At 41.5% G+C, this 18,608-nt stretch overlaps 1 protein-coding gene across 1 annotated transcript; it reads right to left on the bottom strand.

Moving 5' to 3' along the window:
- Nucleotides 1-2,417: 2,417 nt before the first annotated feature.
- Nucleotides 2,418-17,960, bottom strand: TMEM254 (transmembrane protein 254). The gene is made up of 4 exons (XM_075841765.1): nt 17,798-17,960; nt 17,175-17,278; nt 8,957-9,016; nt 2,418-3,104 (listed from the first exon to the last, which is right to left on the bottom strand). Exons 1-4 carry the CDS (start codon nt 17,882-17,884, stop codon nt 2,987-2,989), a joined length of 369 nt encoding a protein of 122 aa, XP_075697880.1. The 5' UTR covers nt 17,885-17,960; the 3' UTR covers nt 2,418-2,986.
- Nucleotides 17,961-18,608: the final 648 nt, after the last annotated feature.

Raw genomic sequence — 18,608 nt, 5'->3', positions numbered from 1 at the left:
GCCGTTTTTAAAACCGCCCGCAAAGAAGTGCATGTCACTTCTTGAGCTGTTTTTGGAGCAGTTTTTCATTGACTCTATAGAAAAACGCGAGTTGCCAAAACAATGGCTGAAAATCAGGAGCGGTTTTCCTTGAAAACCGCTCCATATTTTCAGACGTTTTTTTTGCTTAGCGTGTGAACATAGCCTCATTCCTCCTAGAAATGTATGAATAAATTAACAACTAGTCTGTACACACTCTCGCTCGGTCAGCACTGATTGGACAGTGTCATACTGTACAGGGACACACCCAACTGGTAACACCCAGTTATCAATTTATTCATACGTTTCTGGGAGGAATAATACAACAGCACATTATAGACTTAAAAAAAAACAAAAACACGTCAGAAGTGACAGGTCATCTTAAAGAGGCTCTGTCACCAAATTATAAGTGCCCTATCTCCTATATAAGGAGATCAGCTCTATAATGTGGGTGACAGTAATGCTTTTTATTTAGAAAAACGATCTATTTTAAACCACTTTATGAGCGATTTTTAGCTTTATGCTAATGAGTTTCTTAATGCCCAAGTGGGCGTGTTATTTTCGACCAAGTGAGTGTTGTACGGAGGAGTGCAGGACGCTGACCAATAAGCGTCATGCACTCCTCTCCATTCATTTACACAGCAGCATTGCGTTCTTACTAGAACACGATGTGCAGCCACATACACAGACATTAATCAAGTGTCCTGATAATGAATATACATTATCTCCAGCCTGGACGTCATGTGTATTCAGAATCCTGATACTTCTGAATCTTTTCTGTGAGATTCCAGCAAGCCACGAGTAATCTCGCGAGATTACGATGTAAACGAGATTTCATTTCCCTTGCTGGAAATCTCACAGAAAAGATTCAGAAGTGTCAGGATTCTGAATACACATCCCATCCTGGCTGGCGGTCATGTATATTCATTATCAGGACACTTGATTAACGTTAATGTCTGTGTATGTGGCAGCACATAGTGTTCTAGTAAGAACGCGATGCTGCTGTGTAAATGAATGGAGGAGTGCATGATGCTGATTGGTCAGCATCATACACTCCTCTGTACAACGCCCACTTGGTCGAAAGTAAAAATACACCCACTTGGGCATTAAGAAACTCATTAGCATAAAGCTAAAATCGCTAATAAAGTGGTAAAAATAGATCGTTTTTTTTACATAAATAGCATTACTGTCACCTACATTATAGCGCCGATCTCGTTATGTAGGAAATCGGGCCCTTATAATGTGGTGACAGAGCCTCTTTAAAGTACAATGCTTAATGTGTAAAACCTGAAAAAGCACCCAACCCCTAAAGTTTCACCCACCTGTTCCGTGCCAATCTTGAGATCCCCGAAAGAATTCTTGCAGGCCGCTTCTGCAACCTGCTCCAGTCCTGGGTGGGTCAGAACAACCACTGCCCAAGCCCTGAGTGTGCCAGTAAACTGCAGAAGTGGATGGGTATATCCTGTACAGGTTCCCAGGCAGATCTAGAACTGGTAAATGAAACTTTGGGAAAAATGGGAATTTAAATGGACCCCTGCCGACCAGCTGTTTTGAAGGGGCCGCAGCGCTCGTACGAACGCCACTTCCCCTTCATTTCTTCTTGCTCACTATGAATCTTCGACACACATTTAGCGGCGATTCACAGGTATTGCAGCCTTTTCTCCCATTGAAGTGAATGGGAGAATAGCCTGCAATACCTGTGAATCGCCGCTAAATGTGTGTCGAAGATCCATAGTGAGCAAGGAGAAATGAAGGGGAAGTGGCGTTCGTACGAGCGCTGCGGCCCCTTCAAAACAGCTGATCGGCGGAGGTACTGGGAGTCGGACCCTGACCCATCAGCTATTGATGGCCTATCCTGAGGAAAGGCCATACATTTTTATTGGCTGGAAAACCCCTTTAAGCTTGATATATTAAGACCACATGGAGGCTAAGCTCACCCTCGTGGTTAAGTTTGCAGAGGAAAGACAAGCTCGTTACCGGTGATTAAAAGGGAATTAATTGAGCAGTTTTGAGGTCCTGCTGAGCAGCATGCCCTACACACACACGCAGCCTCCCAAACGGGCATCAATGACATTGAGGTTCAGGCCAGTAAATATACTAAGAAGGCGTCGTTGTGAGGTTTTCATTTATAATTGTTTCCTTAGGCCTCATTCACACATTGCAGATTCTTTCAGTATTTTAAAGCCAAAATCAGGAGTGGGTGCAACGGGTAAGTCGTTTTATTATATTTGCGATGCTGTTTACAGCTTCAAAATATGAATGCAAAATACTGACCAAATCTGCCATGTGCGAGTCACTTTTGGTTCTTTTCTGTATTATCAGATGCAGAAGAAGAAATTCACCGGTTAAATATCTCCTCATCTCACTAACCGCAATATAAAAACAAAACAGACAAGAACTTTTACATTTGTGAAACCACAAAAATCATAGTTTATTGCCTGGAATCCGGAATCAGCTCCTACACATGAAATGCTATTAACGGATGCCTTCCGCTTCCCTAGTAAGACCATTGCAGTTCACTCCACATAGTAACAGCACAGCCTTAGAGTTCTTATAATGTGTCTGTATCTTCAGGAAGGATCAAGTAGATCAGGATCGGTCCCTGGAACTAATAAGGTAGACATTTCGGCATTACTGCGGATTTGCGGTGCTAAATCCGCGGCAATTTATCTTACAATACATGTGGATGGGGTTTTCAAAACTCCATCCACGCGTAGCTGAAAACTTCCACGCGGAAATACGAGCATTATGTGAGTTTCATGTTGCGGAAAGGCAGAAAAGTTGCATAGCGTATTTCATAATATTTAATGCATAGGGTGAAATCTGCAGATGTAACACATGTCGATTTTCAGCGAAATTTGCGTTAGAAAAACTCGGCCAGGTCTGAACATAGCCATAAAGGGTTAACTATGTAATAACCCAGAAAGCCCATTGGCCTCGGTCCACAGTTCAGACTTTTTCTCCTGGTTTATCTTCGTTTCTTTCCTGGCTTGTACACAAGGAGCAGAGAGAGAGAAGCAATTCCGAAAAGGAAGGTTTGTATAACCCACTGCATTCTGGCTCCCGAGTTAGTGATCCCTTTGGTGCTGGAAAGATATATAAAAAAGGAAATTTATAGTGAAGTTCCTCCTTTGATTAACATTGATAATATAGTCACCAAGTGTTAAAAAAAACAAAAACACCATAATAAATATTGTTTGTTTTCACTAGATTTTATCTGTATATGTCTATATATATATATATATATATACACACACAATATCTGTGCAGTGTAGAAACGTCTCCTGTTGCTAAGCTGGAAACCACCAACAAGCAGGTTTAATTGTTGCCGATGGATCTTATTTTATCTTAATCTTTATCCTAATTTTGAATTTAATGTTTAAATGTCCCATAATGCAGGAGGCCACAACAAAAAAAACTAAACAAAGCATATTAACCCCTTGGCGACATGTATGTTACAGCCGTCGCCTCACTGCAACGGCCAGGTTCAGAGGTAACTCTCATCCTGGCCATTTAACCACTTAATAGCGACTACGGCATCTAAGCCGTTAGAAAGAGGAATCCCTAGGTCTGCCATCTTTGTGCTCATATTAAGCGCTGCCCGGTATAAAGCACAATATTCTTTAATACATAAGTAATGCATCATATTGTGCAAGTGATCCAATGATCGCTTGTTCAAGTCCCCTACAGGGACCAATAAAAAAAAAAAAGTGAAAATAGTCAAATAAAGTTCTTGTTAATGTACAAAAAATATATATATTAAAAAAAGTTTAAACAAAAATCCCTTTTCTCATTTCCCCCTAAAGTAAAGAAATAATTTACAAATTAAAAAAACAAAAAAAATAAATAAAATGGTATCGCTGCGTCCATAAAAGTCCAAACTATACGAATATGATTTTATTCAACCCCCATGGTAAACACTGAAAAAAACAAAAAAAAATACAACAGAAAAACACCAGAATTGCTGCAAGTGTTTGACGATTCACAGTAAGGAGAAGTGACAGAAATGGTGAAACTAATTGTTTCGCTCACCCCTACTCCTGACCTGATCCGAGCACTAGGCTCCACTTTGCTATTCAGATGATGTATAGAATCAGCTCCTCCTCTCACATTTGGTACCTCCCAGAAAAAAAGAACATCTCATCAGATTTGGACCTCTCTGCTGAAATGAAAACCGTGTGTCCTGTAATACGGAGGTAAATCTGCTGTTCTACCAATGATATGTATTTCAAATAATTCTCATAATTTAGTCTATCGTCACCGCTTGGGTCTCTCTCTGAACCGATAGGTCCTCCAGCTTTCATGAAATCTCTAAGTGGTATATACTGCCATCTTGTGTACACGGTGGGTAACTACAGTGCTGTTTTCCAGTTTAGCCCCCTTAAAGGGAAGGTGTCACGAAATAATTTTTTTTATGTTTTTGCTTTTAGTATGTTATTAAAATAAATTTTATTTATTTGTGTTTTTGTGTTGTACTTTTTTCTAACTTTTACTTCTCTATGGGGGCTGCTATTTTTTTTTTCATCTCTGTATGTGTCGATTAACAACACATACAGAGATGGAATACGGCACATACATCCCCATAGTGAATGCAAACGGGAGCCGTTCCATTCAATATAGCGTACGCCGTCTGTGTGGGAACGGCGCATGCGCCGCTCCCACACAGTCCAAATGGAAGGTCTTCGGCCGAGCGACAGGAGCAGGTAAGTTATGTTTGTGTTATACTGTCTGATTACCACTGTATCTAATCCTCCTACACTGTGCATTCGCTCAAAAAATGGCGACAGTGTAGGAGGTTTGAACATTCAATCCTCTCCTTTCTCCTGGCACTAGCCAGGATAAAGGAGGGGGGATTGTGTGAGGACACTAGAGCGAGTGTGTCTTCTACAATTTTGCAGCATGAAGCAATGAGGTTGCTTTACCACATGCCAATGCTGCAATTTTGGGAATTGCTCCCTCCAGTGACCAGCACATGGAAATGTTATAAATTAGAATCTAATTTATAATATTTCCTGACTTGTGAAAAAATTAAAAAAATTAGAACAATGTGTAAATCATTTATATACTAACTGTTTAACTACAGTTGCCCGCGCCGTTCATTCTTTGCTTATGCTTCAATGCCGGCATCATTTTCTTCAAGTTCATGCTATTTCTCAATGTTTGTGCGCTGCTCGCCCCAATATTTTTTTCGGGGCGGGCACGAAGGAGCACTCAGGGATACCATGAACTTGAAGAAAATTGTGCCGGCATTGAAGCATAAGCAGAGAATGAACGGCGCGGACATTGAGGAGGTTGTGGACCGATAGGAAGCCTCAAGTGCTGGGAATTCTGATGTATACCGGGGTTTGAGGCTTCCTATTGGTTCACAGCCTCCTCAATGCCCGCCATATTTAAATCTTTGCTTACACCTCATTGCCAGTCCCATTTTGTTCGTATTAATGAAATTCCTCAGTGCTCATGCAATGCCCGCCCCGAAAATTTATTGTCACTGGAAAAGATTAAAATTACTCTTACCGGTAATTGGATTTTCTGTAGACCTCCACAATGGCACACGTAGGTGCATTCCCCGCCACTCAAGGGACCAGAAACAATGGACACTGAGATAAAAGGCCCCTCCTCCATACCTTATCCAGTAACAACAAAGTACCTCCTTTCACTAATTCAATATCTAGGTAAAACACTACCCAAAAACACCAACAATCTAATATGGGGGAAATCCCGTGCCGTTGTGGAGGTCTACGGAAAATCCAATTACCAGTAAGAGTAATATTCATCTTTTGCTGGCACCTCCACAACAGCACTCATAGGAAGAATAACAGAGGATTTAATTTTAGGGAGGGACAACTGCCGAAAGGACTTTACGCTCAAAAGACAAGTCCCTGTCAGACAAAACATCTAATTTGTAGGGTTTAAAAAATGGTTAAAGGGTTAGCCAAAGTAGCTGCCTGACAAATCTGATCAATGGAAGTGGAAGCCCCTTCAGCCCATGAGGTGGAAACTGCTCTAGTAGAATGTGCTTTCAATCCCAATGGGGTATTTCTATTCTGGTAACAGAAGTAAGTAGCAATGGTCATCTTAATCCATCGCGTAAAAAGACGCCCGCGAAAAAGAAGTGTATGTCACTTCTTGGGACGTTTTTGATTGACTCCATTGAAAAACAGCTCCAATAACGTCCGTAAAATACGCAGCGAAATACGCGAGTAGTTACAAAAAAAGTCTGAAAACAAAGGAGCTGTTTTCGCCTGAAAACAGCTCTGTATTTTTAGACGTATTTTGCTAAGCCGTGTGAACATACCCTTAGACTGGGTTCCCACGACCTATTTTCAGGCGTAAACGAGTCGTTTTACTCCTCGAATTACGCCTGAAAACACGGCTCAAATACGTCGGCAAACATCTGCCCATTAATTTCAATGGGTTTGCCGATGTTCTGTGCCGACGTCCTGTTATTTTACGCGTCGCTGTCAAAAGATGGCGCGTAAAATAACAGCGTCGTCAAAGAAGTGCAGGACACTTCTTGGGACGTAATTTGAGCCGTTTTTCATTAACTTCAATGAAGAACAGCTCCAAATTACGACCGTAATTGACGCTTCGCAAAACGCGAGTACGAGCAATTACGTCTGAAATGCAGGAGCTGTTTTCTCCCTTACTGTGGATTCAGCACCGGGGTGAGATCAACAGCAGTGTCTCTGTGTGTCGCGTGTCTCTCTCTGCCCCCTTCTATTCCTCCTCCCCTCTCCATAGACATCTATGGGCAGCAACTGCAACCTGATCTCTCAGTTAAATAATCAGTCTTTGTCACTGCATCTCGGATTTTAGCATTGAATTGAGCGAGTGATCAGTGCATGAAGCAGAAGAGGGGGAGAAGAGCCTGATAAGTAGATGAACGATCGTTTGCCCGATAATTGGCCCGTGTAAAAGAGCCTTTACTTTTTAAAGGATTTCTGCGGGATATAACATTGATGTCCTATTCTTTGAAAAATCTGCCCCATTGTGTATTTATTATAGAAGCAAGCTCCATATTGTCTCATTGTATTTTATCTGTAGTTTCTCCCTTATTGAATGTGAATAGCTCCATGGACTAAATTTAACGTATTATTTTAAGTTGAAGAGCTAATACAGAGAAATCTAAATTACCTTTACATACCATAAGACTAACTCCACCTAGAATAATGTTCCCTAAATTGTGTTTTATAAGAGCATTATAAAGTATTAGAGGAGTTCAACGGCCATATAAAAACATAAGGAAGCAGGCCATATATGTCGCAGAATTTTAAAGTGACGTATTAAAAATAAAGGAGTATTTTTAATATCGTCAACGTATTGTACAGAGCGCGCATCACATTGGTGCATTTTAATTTTTCTATTACATACAGACTCACAAAAAACTAGTGTCTGTTTATATTATTTGCAACAATAACCAATATGAGCTACTGCAGAACTTCTTTGTAAAGAGGAAGTACAGGCTTTAAAGGGGTATTACTATCAGGGACATTTATGACATATCCACAAGATATGTCATAAATGTCAGATAAATGTGGGCCCCACCTCTGGGACCCAAACCTGGCTCTAGAACGGCGCCCCCTAAACCCCGTTCTACCGCTCTGTGCTCCAGCTGATGCGTGTGATTCCCGACCATGAAGACTCAAACAGTGTAACTCGCTGAGCTACGCGGTTTTCGTAAGTCCCATATAACTGAATGGTGGCTACGGAAACAACGTAGCTCGCATCTACGCTGTTTCTGTAACGGCCATTCACTACTATGGGAGTTATGGAAAAAGCGTAGCTCAGCGGTTTTCTCCTTCATGGTCGAAAATCACACACTTCAGAGCAGTAGAACGAGGTTTAGGGGGCCCCATTCTAGAGTTAGGTGCGGGTCCCAGAGGGACATATCCTGTGGATATTGATCCAAAACCAAGGGTAATAAAGCAGAACAGGTCCAGATCTCTGGAGCAGTGTCACGCTGTCAAGCCAGGCAAACCCACTCTGGTATAATGCAATCTTCAGAAAAATAGTAGGACAACAGCACACGTCTCCAAAATAGTGTATTTATTGTCAAGACATCCGCTAAAAACAGGCAACGTTTCGACCCATGGTGAGTGAATGGTCTCTCAAACAATGACAGAGATAATATATATATATATATATATATATATATATATATATATATATATAGAATGACGTATTGAATGTATATAATTGACATCATTTTTCTTACACGTTTTTTTAATATGAAATAATGTTACCAATGTTAAGCATACACCTGTATAAATCACCTGTGAGACGTGGATTGTGACTACCACTGGTTCAAATGTATCACATGATGATCTACATCTGCCTATTTAAGGGGATATTTTTAGATATGATGTTAGGCTTGAGAAAGACCCTTCACTCACCATGGATCGAAACGTTGCCGGTTTTTTGCGGATGTCTTGACAATAAATACACTATTTTGGAGACGTGTGCTGTTGTCCTACTATTTTTTTTGAAGATATCCTGTGGATATGTCATAAATGTCCCTGATGGGAAAACCCCTTTAAGTTAAATCAGTCTATATTACTTTCCACTGATTCACATGACCTTTTTAATAAGGTCCTGCAGTAAACTGGGCATGTCACTTATCGCGATTTCGTTGAAACAATCTGACATGATTTTCTGAAAATCGCAGCGAGAGCGAATATATAGACACAACAAAGACCCTTTGTGTGGACTCCCTAAAGGGGGGGGGGGGGGTAAATGGCCCCATCTGATGCGGAATAGGTGCTGCAGAAACCGTACAGCATTTGTTGACTCACAGGTTTGAGAAGTCCTGTCTCCTGTCCCCAGAGTTAATGTCTGAAACGTTAGTGTAAAGTTGTTCTTATTCGTGAATCCCTCATTAACATATCTAGAAACAATTACAGTGATAATCACACTTATATTTGCGCGGTTATTTACTGACCTGCAGAGTCGCAAACTATATAAAGCCTCGGCAATGTGCACAGCCCACGCTGACCAAAACCTGGAACAATAAGATTGTTAGTATCGCAGAATATTAACAGTTTAAACAGCAAAACTGCATAAAGTGCCTCTAAACGCAGGAACAATAACCATCGTGAATACTTGTGCACCATCTAAGATTATAACCTGTTCTAGAAGATAAACGCTTCAGGTCGGACATGGAGTATGAACTGTGCACTGTAGGTTTATCATTCAGATCTTGGATTCTTGTGTTCGTATCGGAGCTTGTTACAAGAGGGCAAAGATCAAGCCTATTTGGAACTGCACGAGAATTTCCGCTTTCTCTTGAGGCGAGGACAGAAACCTTCCGTGGAGCAGAAGGCCAAAGGCTCGCCCGTGCAGCCATTATTTTACACTGGTGTGGTAGAATAAGGGACTGTTCACATCAGGGTTCTGTGAGTGTGTTCCTTCAGGGGAACCCGTGAACGGAAACCATAGCTTTCCATTTGCGTTGATTTCAATGGTAATGCTTCCGTCCCTCTGTCAAACAACATAAACGTCGCGGTCGCTATTAAAGGTATTAAACGGCCAGGATTGGAGGTTTCTCCAATCCTAGCCATTGCAGCGGGAGCCCGACTGTCAGTCACAGCCGGCAATCACGCGGGAACAGCTCTGGTGCCGATACGATGTCCTTCACGTACATGCACGGTGGAATGCGCGAATGGCTGTATTCTATTGATCATGTGCCAACGGGTTAAGGATTGAGACTTTTATTTTTTTCCATTTTTGCTTTTCACTCCCAGTCTTCCAAGAGCCAACTTTTTTATTTTTTAATGTCAAGAGAGTGGTGTGAGGGCTTATTTTTTGAGAGAGGAGTTGCAGTTTCTAATGGCATCACTTAAAGTACCATATAATGGACTGGGAAACGAAAAAAAAAAATTTGCGGGCTGAAATTGGAAAAATATCGGTTACTTCTAATTAGCGGTCAAGTGTCCACATCCAGAGTAAACGTTTAATTTTTCTGTGACGCTCCATGTCTTTGCTCAGCCAGCACTTCCGGCTGAGAAGAGGCACGGCGGCTCATCAACTACCTTCACAGGCAGTGAGCCGAGCGGATCTTTCATGATCTCTTCAGAGCTCCGCCTCTGTTCCCACTGCCTGTAAACATCTGCAAGCCGGAAGTGCTGGCTGAGCAAAGACACGGAGCATCGTCTCTCAAAGTACACGCCCCTCCTCCTATCTCGTCGTTCACGCCCCTCCTCCTATCTCGTCGTTCACGCCCGCTCTTTCTTCTTTTCTCTCGGAGTTCCCTCACTGCCTGGCCGCAGCGTGGACAATGAGAGAAGAGGAAAGTAGAGACGCGGCAGGCAGGCAGTGAGGGAACTCTGAAAGAGAAGGAGGGGTGTGGACGACGAGATAGGAGGGCAGTGATGTCAGGGGCTTCCCCAGAGTGCTAGATTAGGCTCTGCTCCGGAACTCTGTGGAATCCCCCGACATCACTTCTTCTCTCTTGGAGTTGCCTCACTGCCTGGCTGCCGCGTCATTCCTGTGTATAACCCCCATCATCCCTGTATATAACCCCCATCATCCCTGTATAGGATGTTGGGGCTAATATACAGGGATGATGGGTGTTATATACAGGTTGCTTACAGAGATGGAGTTATAACACCCATCATTCCTGTATATAACCCTCATCATCCCTGTATATAACCCCATCTTCCCTGTGTATTATCTGCACCATCTATGTATATAACCCTATCATCCCTGAATATAACCTCGCTATTAGGAGTAGATTTAGCAGTAATGCATATTTATTTATATTTAGTGGTTTAGGCTGCATTGGTGTTCGCAGTGTGCTGTTGCCATTTTTTGTCTGGTGAATATAACCCCCATCATCCCTGAATATAACCCCCCACATCATTCCTGTATATAACCCCCATCCTCCCTGTGTGATTATTACTGGCTGTGTGTGCAGGGAGCTGGGTGACTGTAATTCGAGCAGAGATTCATTCCACTCTCCGCAGCAGGAACAGACATGCTACTGTACGAAAAATGTGCACCGCAGGTCAATTTCTGGTCGGAAATTTTACGCAGCGTTTGGATATGCTACATAGAAGAGTATAAAAGGAATACGGCGCTATTCTGAAGGGATACCGTTTGAGATATAATACAGATATAAAGTTGTGGTGAATCAGAATCGACTCATCTAGTATGGTTGTGCTGGATGATCAGCGCAACTCAACTTTAAAGCGTGTTGTGTCTTGCAAGACCCATGTATCAGCATTGTTTTCTAGCCTCCGGAGTAGACTATGGCTGTCCAGTTTCTCTAATAGAGATCCTCCCAGCGACCGACAAATGCAGGAAATGTAGAAGAAAAAAACTCCTACATGGGGTGCTCACGTGCTGGTATAAATACGTAGTCAGTAATCAGAAAACTGACAGTTTTACTCTATTTGTCTAAAATACACTATGAAAAGTGTTTCGACCTGGGGTCTTCGTCAGGCACATTAAACAGGCTCTGTCACCACATTATAAGTGGCCTATATTGTACATGATGTGATCGGCGCTGTAATGTAGATAAGTGTTTTTTTATTTAGAAAAATTATAATTTTTGACGGAGTTATGACCTATTTTATATTTATGCTAATGAGTTCCTTAATAGACAACTGGGCGTGTTTTACTTTTTACCAAGTGGGTGTTGTACAGAGGAGTGCATGACGCTGACCAATAAGCATCATGCACTCGTCTTCATTAATTTACTCTTTACATTAGGGATGCACGATGCATCGAAACTTCGATACTGTTTCGATACTCTGCATCCCCAAACGGTTCGATACCGTTATTTCATGTATTTCGATACTTAGCTGTGCGGCCGCACAGCTCAGTATAGTAACACATGAATGTATGAGAGCGGGGCTGCGGCTGTGTGATAGTCATTGCCGCGCTCCTGAGTCCTGATAACAAGTGCGCGGGGTCAGGATGAGGTAATGCTGCCAGCACTGCACTAATGAGCGGCGGCACTGAAGACAAAACATGGCGGGTGCACTGCAAAACACCCCCATGTTCTGTCTTCAGTGCCTGAGCAGCCGCTCATTAGTGCAGCGCCGGACACATCTCCTTGTGCTGACCGCGCACGCACTTCCTGTCAGGAGCGGGGCAATGACTGCAATACACAGCCGCAGCCCCGCTCTATAACGGCGGAGATCAGAGCAACCTCTCATCTCCGCCGCTATTCCCCTGAATGCTGCGATCACAGCTGACTGCAGCATTCAGGGGAAAATGAGAAGAGGGGATGCCCCTGGATCACGTCACAGGAATCCCTGCGATTGACGGACATACAATATATGGGCAGACAGCCCAGGGTCCATTGAAGGACCCCAGGGCTGTCTTATCATATTTCCTGTTGTTAGGGCATACTTGGGTATGTCCTAACAACTGCTTGTGTACTATCCGTACACAGGCTAATGTACTGTAATATAGATATATACCAGGACATTACTATCAGCATATAGATATATGCCAAGACATTACAGTTTAAAAATAAAGTAAAAACATAAAGTAATGTTAAAATAAAAAAAATACACATGCACCTTTTTTACAATAAACATTAAAATAAGTCTCAATACATAAAATATACACACATTCAGTATTTGCGCTTCCGTAATAACCTGCACAACAATTTTTTTGCGTCATTTATGATGTGTAAGCTGTAAAAAAATAAAATAAAAACGGCTTTCTATCGCTTATTGTGGGGCACAAGGTGTGATGAATTTAACCTCCATGTGCCTCACATTAATAGTAATTAACCCCATCATGTACCGCACACATTAACCCATTATAACATGATGGGGTTAATTACTATTAATGTGAGGCACATGGAGGTTAAATTCATCATCACACCTCGCGCCTCACATCAGAAAATTGAAGAACTTTTTTTTTTTTATTACGGTTGGCAAAGTATCGAAATCGCAATACTAAACGAAGTATCGGTATCGAAGTCCAAATTCTGGTATCGTGACATCCCTACTGCACATAGTGATCCTGTGTTGTTCACAATGTGTGCAGTCACATACTCACGCATTAACGTTGCTAAAGTGTCTTGAGAGTTAAAAGACATCGCGTCCAGCCAGGACGGGATGTCTATTCATCACTGCCGACACTTCGGTAACGTAAGTGTGGGGGTTAATGACAGCAAGCGTGATTTACAGCGTGATCTTGCGAGATCAAGCTTGTTGTGCTGGAAGTTCCACACAAACGTTACCGAAGTAATGAATAGACGTCTCGTCCTGGCTGGAGGTGATGTCTATTAACTCTCAAGACGTTTCAGTAACGTTAATGTGTGTGTATGTGACTGCACATAGTGAACAACGCAGGATCACTATATGCAGTGTAAATGAATGGGGAGACGTGTATTACGCTGATTGGTCACTGATTGGTCAGCGTCATACACTCCTCTGTACATCGCCCACTTATATAGTAAAACACGCCCAGTTGTTGATTGAGAAACTCATTAGCATAAAGCTAATATAGGTCATAACTCCGTCAAAAATGATCGTTTTTCTAAATTAAAAATACTGCTGTAATCTACATTACCGCGCCGATCACATCATGTACAAGATAGGGCACTTATAATGTGGTGACAGAGACTCTTTAAAGAGTCTGAGAACCCAACTCTATAAATACATTCTCTCAAACTAATCAACATCCAGTTCAAATGTAAACGTTCATTGTGCGCGTGTTTTCTTTAAAAAAAATTCCATTAATGTTATTCTAACTTATATTATTTATTAACTAGTTCCACATAAAAGGTTTTTGGACTACGTTCATTTTATTTCTATTTGTTCTCTATTGATGTGTTAAAAAAGTGTGTTCTAAAACTGTTAGTTACGAGGTTTCCGTTTGACTATTTTGTTTATTTACATTTTATTTTCCCACGCCTACGTCATCATTGTTTACTTTCCCACGCTCCTGATTGGTTCTCATCTTTTGACTGTCCTCTCATTGGTTGTTATTACGCTGTCATTTGAACATACATTTTTTTTTTAACACATATCAATAAAGAACAAATAGAAATAAAATAAAATGAATGTAGTCCAAAAAGCTCTTATATGAAACTAGTTCATAAATAAAATAAGTTAGAATAACATTGACAGAATTTTTTAAAGAAAACACGCGCACAATGAAATGTTACCTTTCACATTTGAACTGGATGTTAATTAGTTTTAGAGAAAGTATTTATAGAGTTGTTTTCTCAGACTATTTTATGTGCCTGACAAAGACCCCGATGCGGGGGTCGAAACGCGTTGCATAGTGTACTTCAGACACAACGAATAAAACGGCTGTTTTCTGATAACTGACTACGTATTTATACCAGCACGGGAGCGCCTCATCTAGTTTTGTTTTCTTCTACATTTCACGCAACGTGTGGATGAGATTTGCCTCACCCACTTGGCTGCTAGTTTATTCTGCTGCGTATTTTCTGTCTGCAATTCTGGACGGAAAATACGCAGCAATTCCGCTACGTGTGGACAAGCCCTAAATGTGGTGCTCCTTTCTTAGTCATTCATTTGTAAACTTGCCTGAAGTAGCCTGTGTGCTCTGAAAACTTGCAAACATCATTTTTCTGGTTAGCCAAATTTTCTGGTATCATACCTATAATACATGTCTTTTTTTTTTTTACACAAAAGTATTTAACATCGCATAATGGTTTCTGGCTAACAACGTACTCCACTATTTTTTTTACTTTACTTAAGCTATATATAGGAATGAAGAAAAATACATTTAATTTGTACAAAAACAAAAAGTTTCCAAAAATGCTTAACTTTTTTGTGTGGATTTTAAGGGCGAGGACACACGTTGCGGCTGCCACATACAGCCAAAAGCCACACCCACTTGCGATTGGAATGGTTACAAATTGATAGTTAACGGCCGCACAATTGCAGATAATTCTGTAGTTTTAGCTGCAAAATTGACCAACCATTAACAATCAATGATAATGGCCTTGCGGTTTTTCCCTTTGAGCAAACAATACTCCCTTTGAGCAAAGACGACACAGGTGGCCTAGGGAGAAAAACTGCTCTGTTGTTATCCCTGCAGAAGAAGTATTTTACCATAAGGTCTCCTTCACACACAATTTTTCTGGCATTTTAAACTAAATCATGAAAAACTTCTAAAAACGCTAGCAGTTTTAAAAGTCAACATGCATTTTTTTAGGCCAGGATCAAACACGCATTATGATGCAGTTTTTTTTAGTTGAAGACAGGAGTGGACACGAGAAAAAAAAAAACCCAGCAGCAGTCTTTCCTTCCTTTTAGATCCACTTCTGGCTTTGGATAAAAAAAAAAACAAAAAAAAAACAAAAAAACACTGCACTAAAAACTGCCACAAATAAACCCATCAAAACGACATGTGTGATCCTGGCCTTAATAGGGCTCTGTCACCAGATTATAAGTGCCCTGTCTCCTACATAATCTGATCGGCGCTGTAACGTGGTTTTTATTTTGAAAAACTAAACATTTTTGAGTAAGTTATGAGCAATTTTAGATTTATGCTGATTCGTTTCTTAATGCCCAACTGGGCGTTTTTTAACTTTTGACCAAGTGGGCGTTGTAAAGAGGAGTGTATGACGCTGACCAATCAGTGACATACACTTCTCTCCATTCATGTCTATCTGTACTCAGCACAGCGAGATCACGCTGTGCTGTCACATACGCCCAAATAAATTTTACTGAAGTGTCTTGAGTGAATAGACATCACCTCCAGCCAGGATGCGATGTCTATTCACACTCCCGTCACTTGGGACTTACTCACACAGCACAGCGTGATCTCGCGAGATCACGTTGTGCTGTGTGATTAAGTCCCACAGAAACTTTACCGAAGTGTCGGGAGTGTGAATAGACATCGCATCCTGGTTGGAGGTGATGTCTATTCACTCTCAAGACACTTCAGTAAAGTTACTGTGGGAGTATGTGACAGCACAGCGTGATCTTGCGAGATCACTCTGTGCTGTGAATACAGATGGACATGAATGGAGAGAAGTGTATGACGCGGATTGGTCACTGATTAGTCAGCGTCACACACTCTTTACAACACCCACTTGGTCAAAAGTTAAAAAACGCCCAGTTGTCTATTAAGAAAGTCATTAGATTAAAGTTAAAATCGCTCATAACTTGGTCAAAAATGATAGTTTTTCAAAATAAAAACCACTGCTGTTATCTACATTATAGCGCCGATCACATTATGTAGGAGATAGGGAATTTATAATCTGGTGACAGAACCTCTTTAAGGCGTTTTAGGAGGCATTTTTCATTTGGGGTCATATTCTACATGCTTTTTTTCTGGCGTACAGAGAAGACCATGGGAAAAACGCCATAGCCAGATTATGCTGCGTTCCGAAAAGACGCCACTGACCACAAAATTGCCTCCAAAACACCACAAGCAAAAACGCAGTTGTGTGTGGTGCATTTGATATTTAACTTTAGACTTTAATGGAACATCTGGCTGAACTTAAAAACGGCATGAAAAAACACTGCAAAATTAGCCATTAAAAATGTCACGAAAAACAAACAAAAACGTAACAAAATGCTGTGTGTGAATCCAGCCTAAGGAAGCCTTCGGGAGGTTGTATCGCTGACAGGTTTCTGGCTAGAGCCTGTTTTTTTTTTTTATCTGATTGTACTTCTGATAAATATCCATCTGACCTCATTATAAGGTCATTTTGTATGTGACTCCCAGGACAGGAGGCGCTGACGTCACCGCACTGGGTAAACCGGCCTACAATCCTGAAGCTGGCGATTGCCTAATGTGCAAAGCAAACAATCTACTGCATGGGCGACAATGCCCCCGACATCTGCCCCGCGATAGAAACAAAGGTCACACAGGATTGGAGTTTAAACTCCTCTGATTTTTTTCTTTTACAGCAGATAAGAGGCGGCAGAAACGTTTGATCAGCCGCTTATCCCACTTTCCCCAACACGAATACTGGACTGATCTGAGCAGGAATATTTAGGACACAACTCTTTGTATGGGGCAGATAAGTCTACTATACCAAAAAAAATATTAGCAAAACGTTTTTCTTTAAGCCAGTGCTCTCCGGTTTTTTCAAGACTACAATTCCCATCCTGCCTGGAAGACCATTAGCGGTCAGGGTACGATGAGAGTTGGTTTGGCAGCAGTTGGAAAGCGACATGCTACAGACCGCAGCTTTCAGCAATACATACCCATAATACAAAGCATTGTAGTGATTATTAACCATGTACTGTGCCAAGGATCCCAGGGGTCCCAGCTGCTCATATGGGACTTGTGCGGGCCAGAAAACCGTCCACTGTAGAGGGAAGCAATAACAACGTATAAGTCACATATTGGAACATCACATATATAAATCGCGGGTAGAATATTTGATACAAAAAAGTTTAACGCTCTGTCTCGTGCAATAAATAAGGATATGGTTACACGCCAATAATAAAAAAAACTGCACGAGACTCAAAGATGTGTGAACGCTGTTCTATCCGATGTCTATTATTCATGATGAGGAAAAATGTGCATGTGACCTGCGATTCTGCAACTTTATAACTTATTTCTCATAGGAAGTATTAAAACGAATGGAACAACTGCATCTTAAGAGTGACAGATCATGTTCTGTTTCTTGCATATACATATCTGATACATCTCCCTAATGAATCAAAGAATTTCAATGAATCGTTTCTGATCGTCTCAGATGGAACGATTACGGGACTAGGTTAGCAAAAGTTTAGGACCGCATACGCTCCGGGTAATCTAGAACATCCCCTGTAGTCTGCAGGACACGTATATTGCTGCCGGTGCTCTCATCCCGTCCCCTTACTGTGAAGAAGCCCATGGACAGGGTGATGACAACCATCCACAGGATGCCAGCTCTCTGAAAGTAGGAAGCAGTGCCCGCCGATGCCATGATGCCTGTGACCAAGTGACAACCTGGTACGCGCCGTACGGGAACGCTCCGTAGTCACGTGCTCGGCCATCGCATGTTCGCAGCCAATACAGGTGAAGGTCTAGAGCGTTGAGTCCAATCAGGTTCAACCAGCGCCTCTTTATGGTGATCGCGTAGTGATATGAGAAGGTTTTGCGGCGTGCGCGTTTTGTAGTGGAGTCTGTACAAAGTCTGCTGTGTGCTATGAGTTGTAGTAAATAAACGTCCCTGCGTCGTCTATCAGACCTAGTATCAAGCTACGTGAGGACTATTTTACCTGAAAACGTATATAACGCTGGGGAGCGTATATTTTACACGTGGTGTTTGTAATTTATCGCAGCAGCAGCAGTAATATGTTATTAAATAGGAATTTCACAATTCACACCTGAGATTTACTTTGCGTTGTTGCACGCGAAGCTGTAATACAGGCTGTATTGTGTGCTGCCCGCTGGTCTACCCTAAAAACAATGCTTAAAGGACGGGTGTCACAGAATTTTTTTTTACGTTATTGCTTTTAGTATGTTATTAAAATAAATGTTATTTATTTGTGTTTTTGTGTTTTTCTTTTTTCTTTCTTTTACTTCTCTATGGGGGCTGCCATTTTTTTTTTTCATCTCTGTATGTGTCGATTAACGACACATACAGAGATGGAATACGGCACATACATCCCCATAGTGAATGCGAACGGGAGCTGTTCCATTCACTA

This window comes from Rhinoderma darwinii, chromosome 11, assembly GCF_050947455.1.
Source record: "Rhinoderma darwinii isolate aRhiDar2 chromosome 11, aRhiDar2.hap1, whole genome shotgun sequence".
Lineage (NCBI taxonomy): Eukaryota > Metazoa > Chordata > Amphibia > Anura > Rhinodermatidae > Rhinoderma > Rhinoderma darwinii.
The sequence above is the reverse complement of the archived record's forward strand: the minus strand, read 5'-3'. Positions and strand labels throughout refer to the sequence as shown.

Bases quoted from the DNA above. Each gene is read 5' to 3' on its own strand.
- TMEM254 (XM_075841765.1), bottom strand. From the start codon at position 17,884: ATGGCATCGGCGGGCACTGCTTCCTACTTTCAGAGAGCTGGCATCCTG. The intron at 17,279-17,797 runs GTAAGGGGACGG...TTCCCTCTACAG, and splicing joins TGTCCATGGGCTTCTTCACA to TGGACGGTTTTCTGGCCCGC. The intron at 3,105-8,956 runs GTCAGTAAATAA...ATATCTTTCCAG, and splicing joins TATAGTTTGCGACTCTGCAG to CACCAAAGGGATCACTAACT.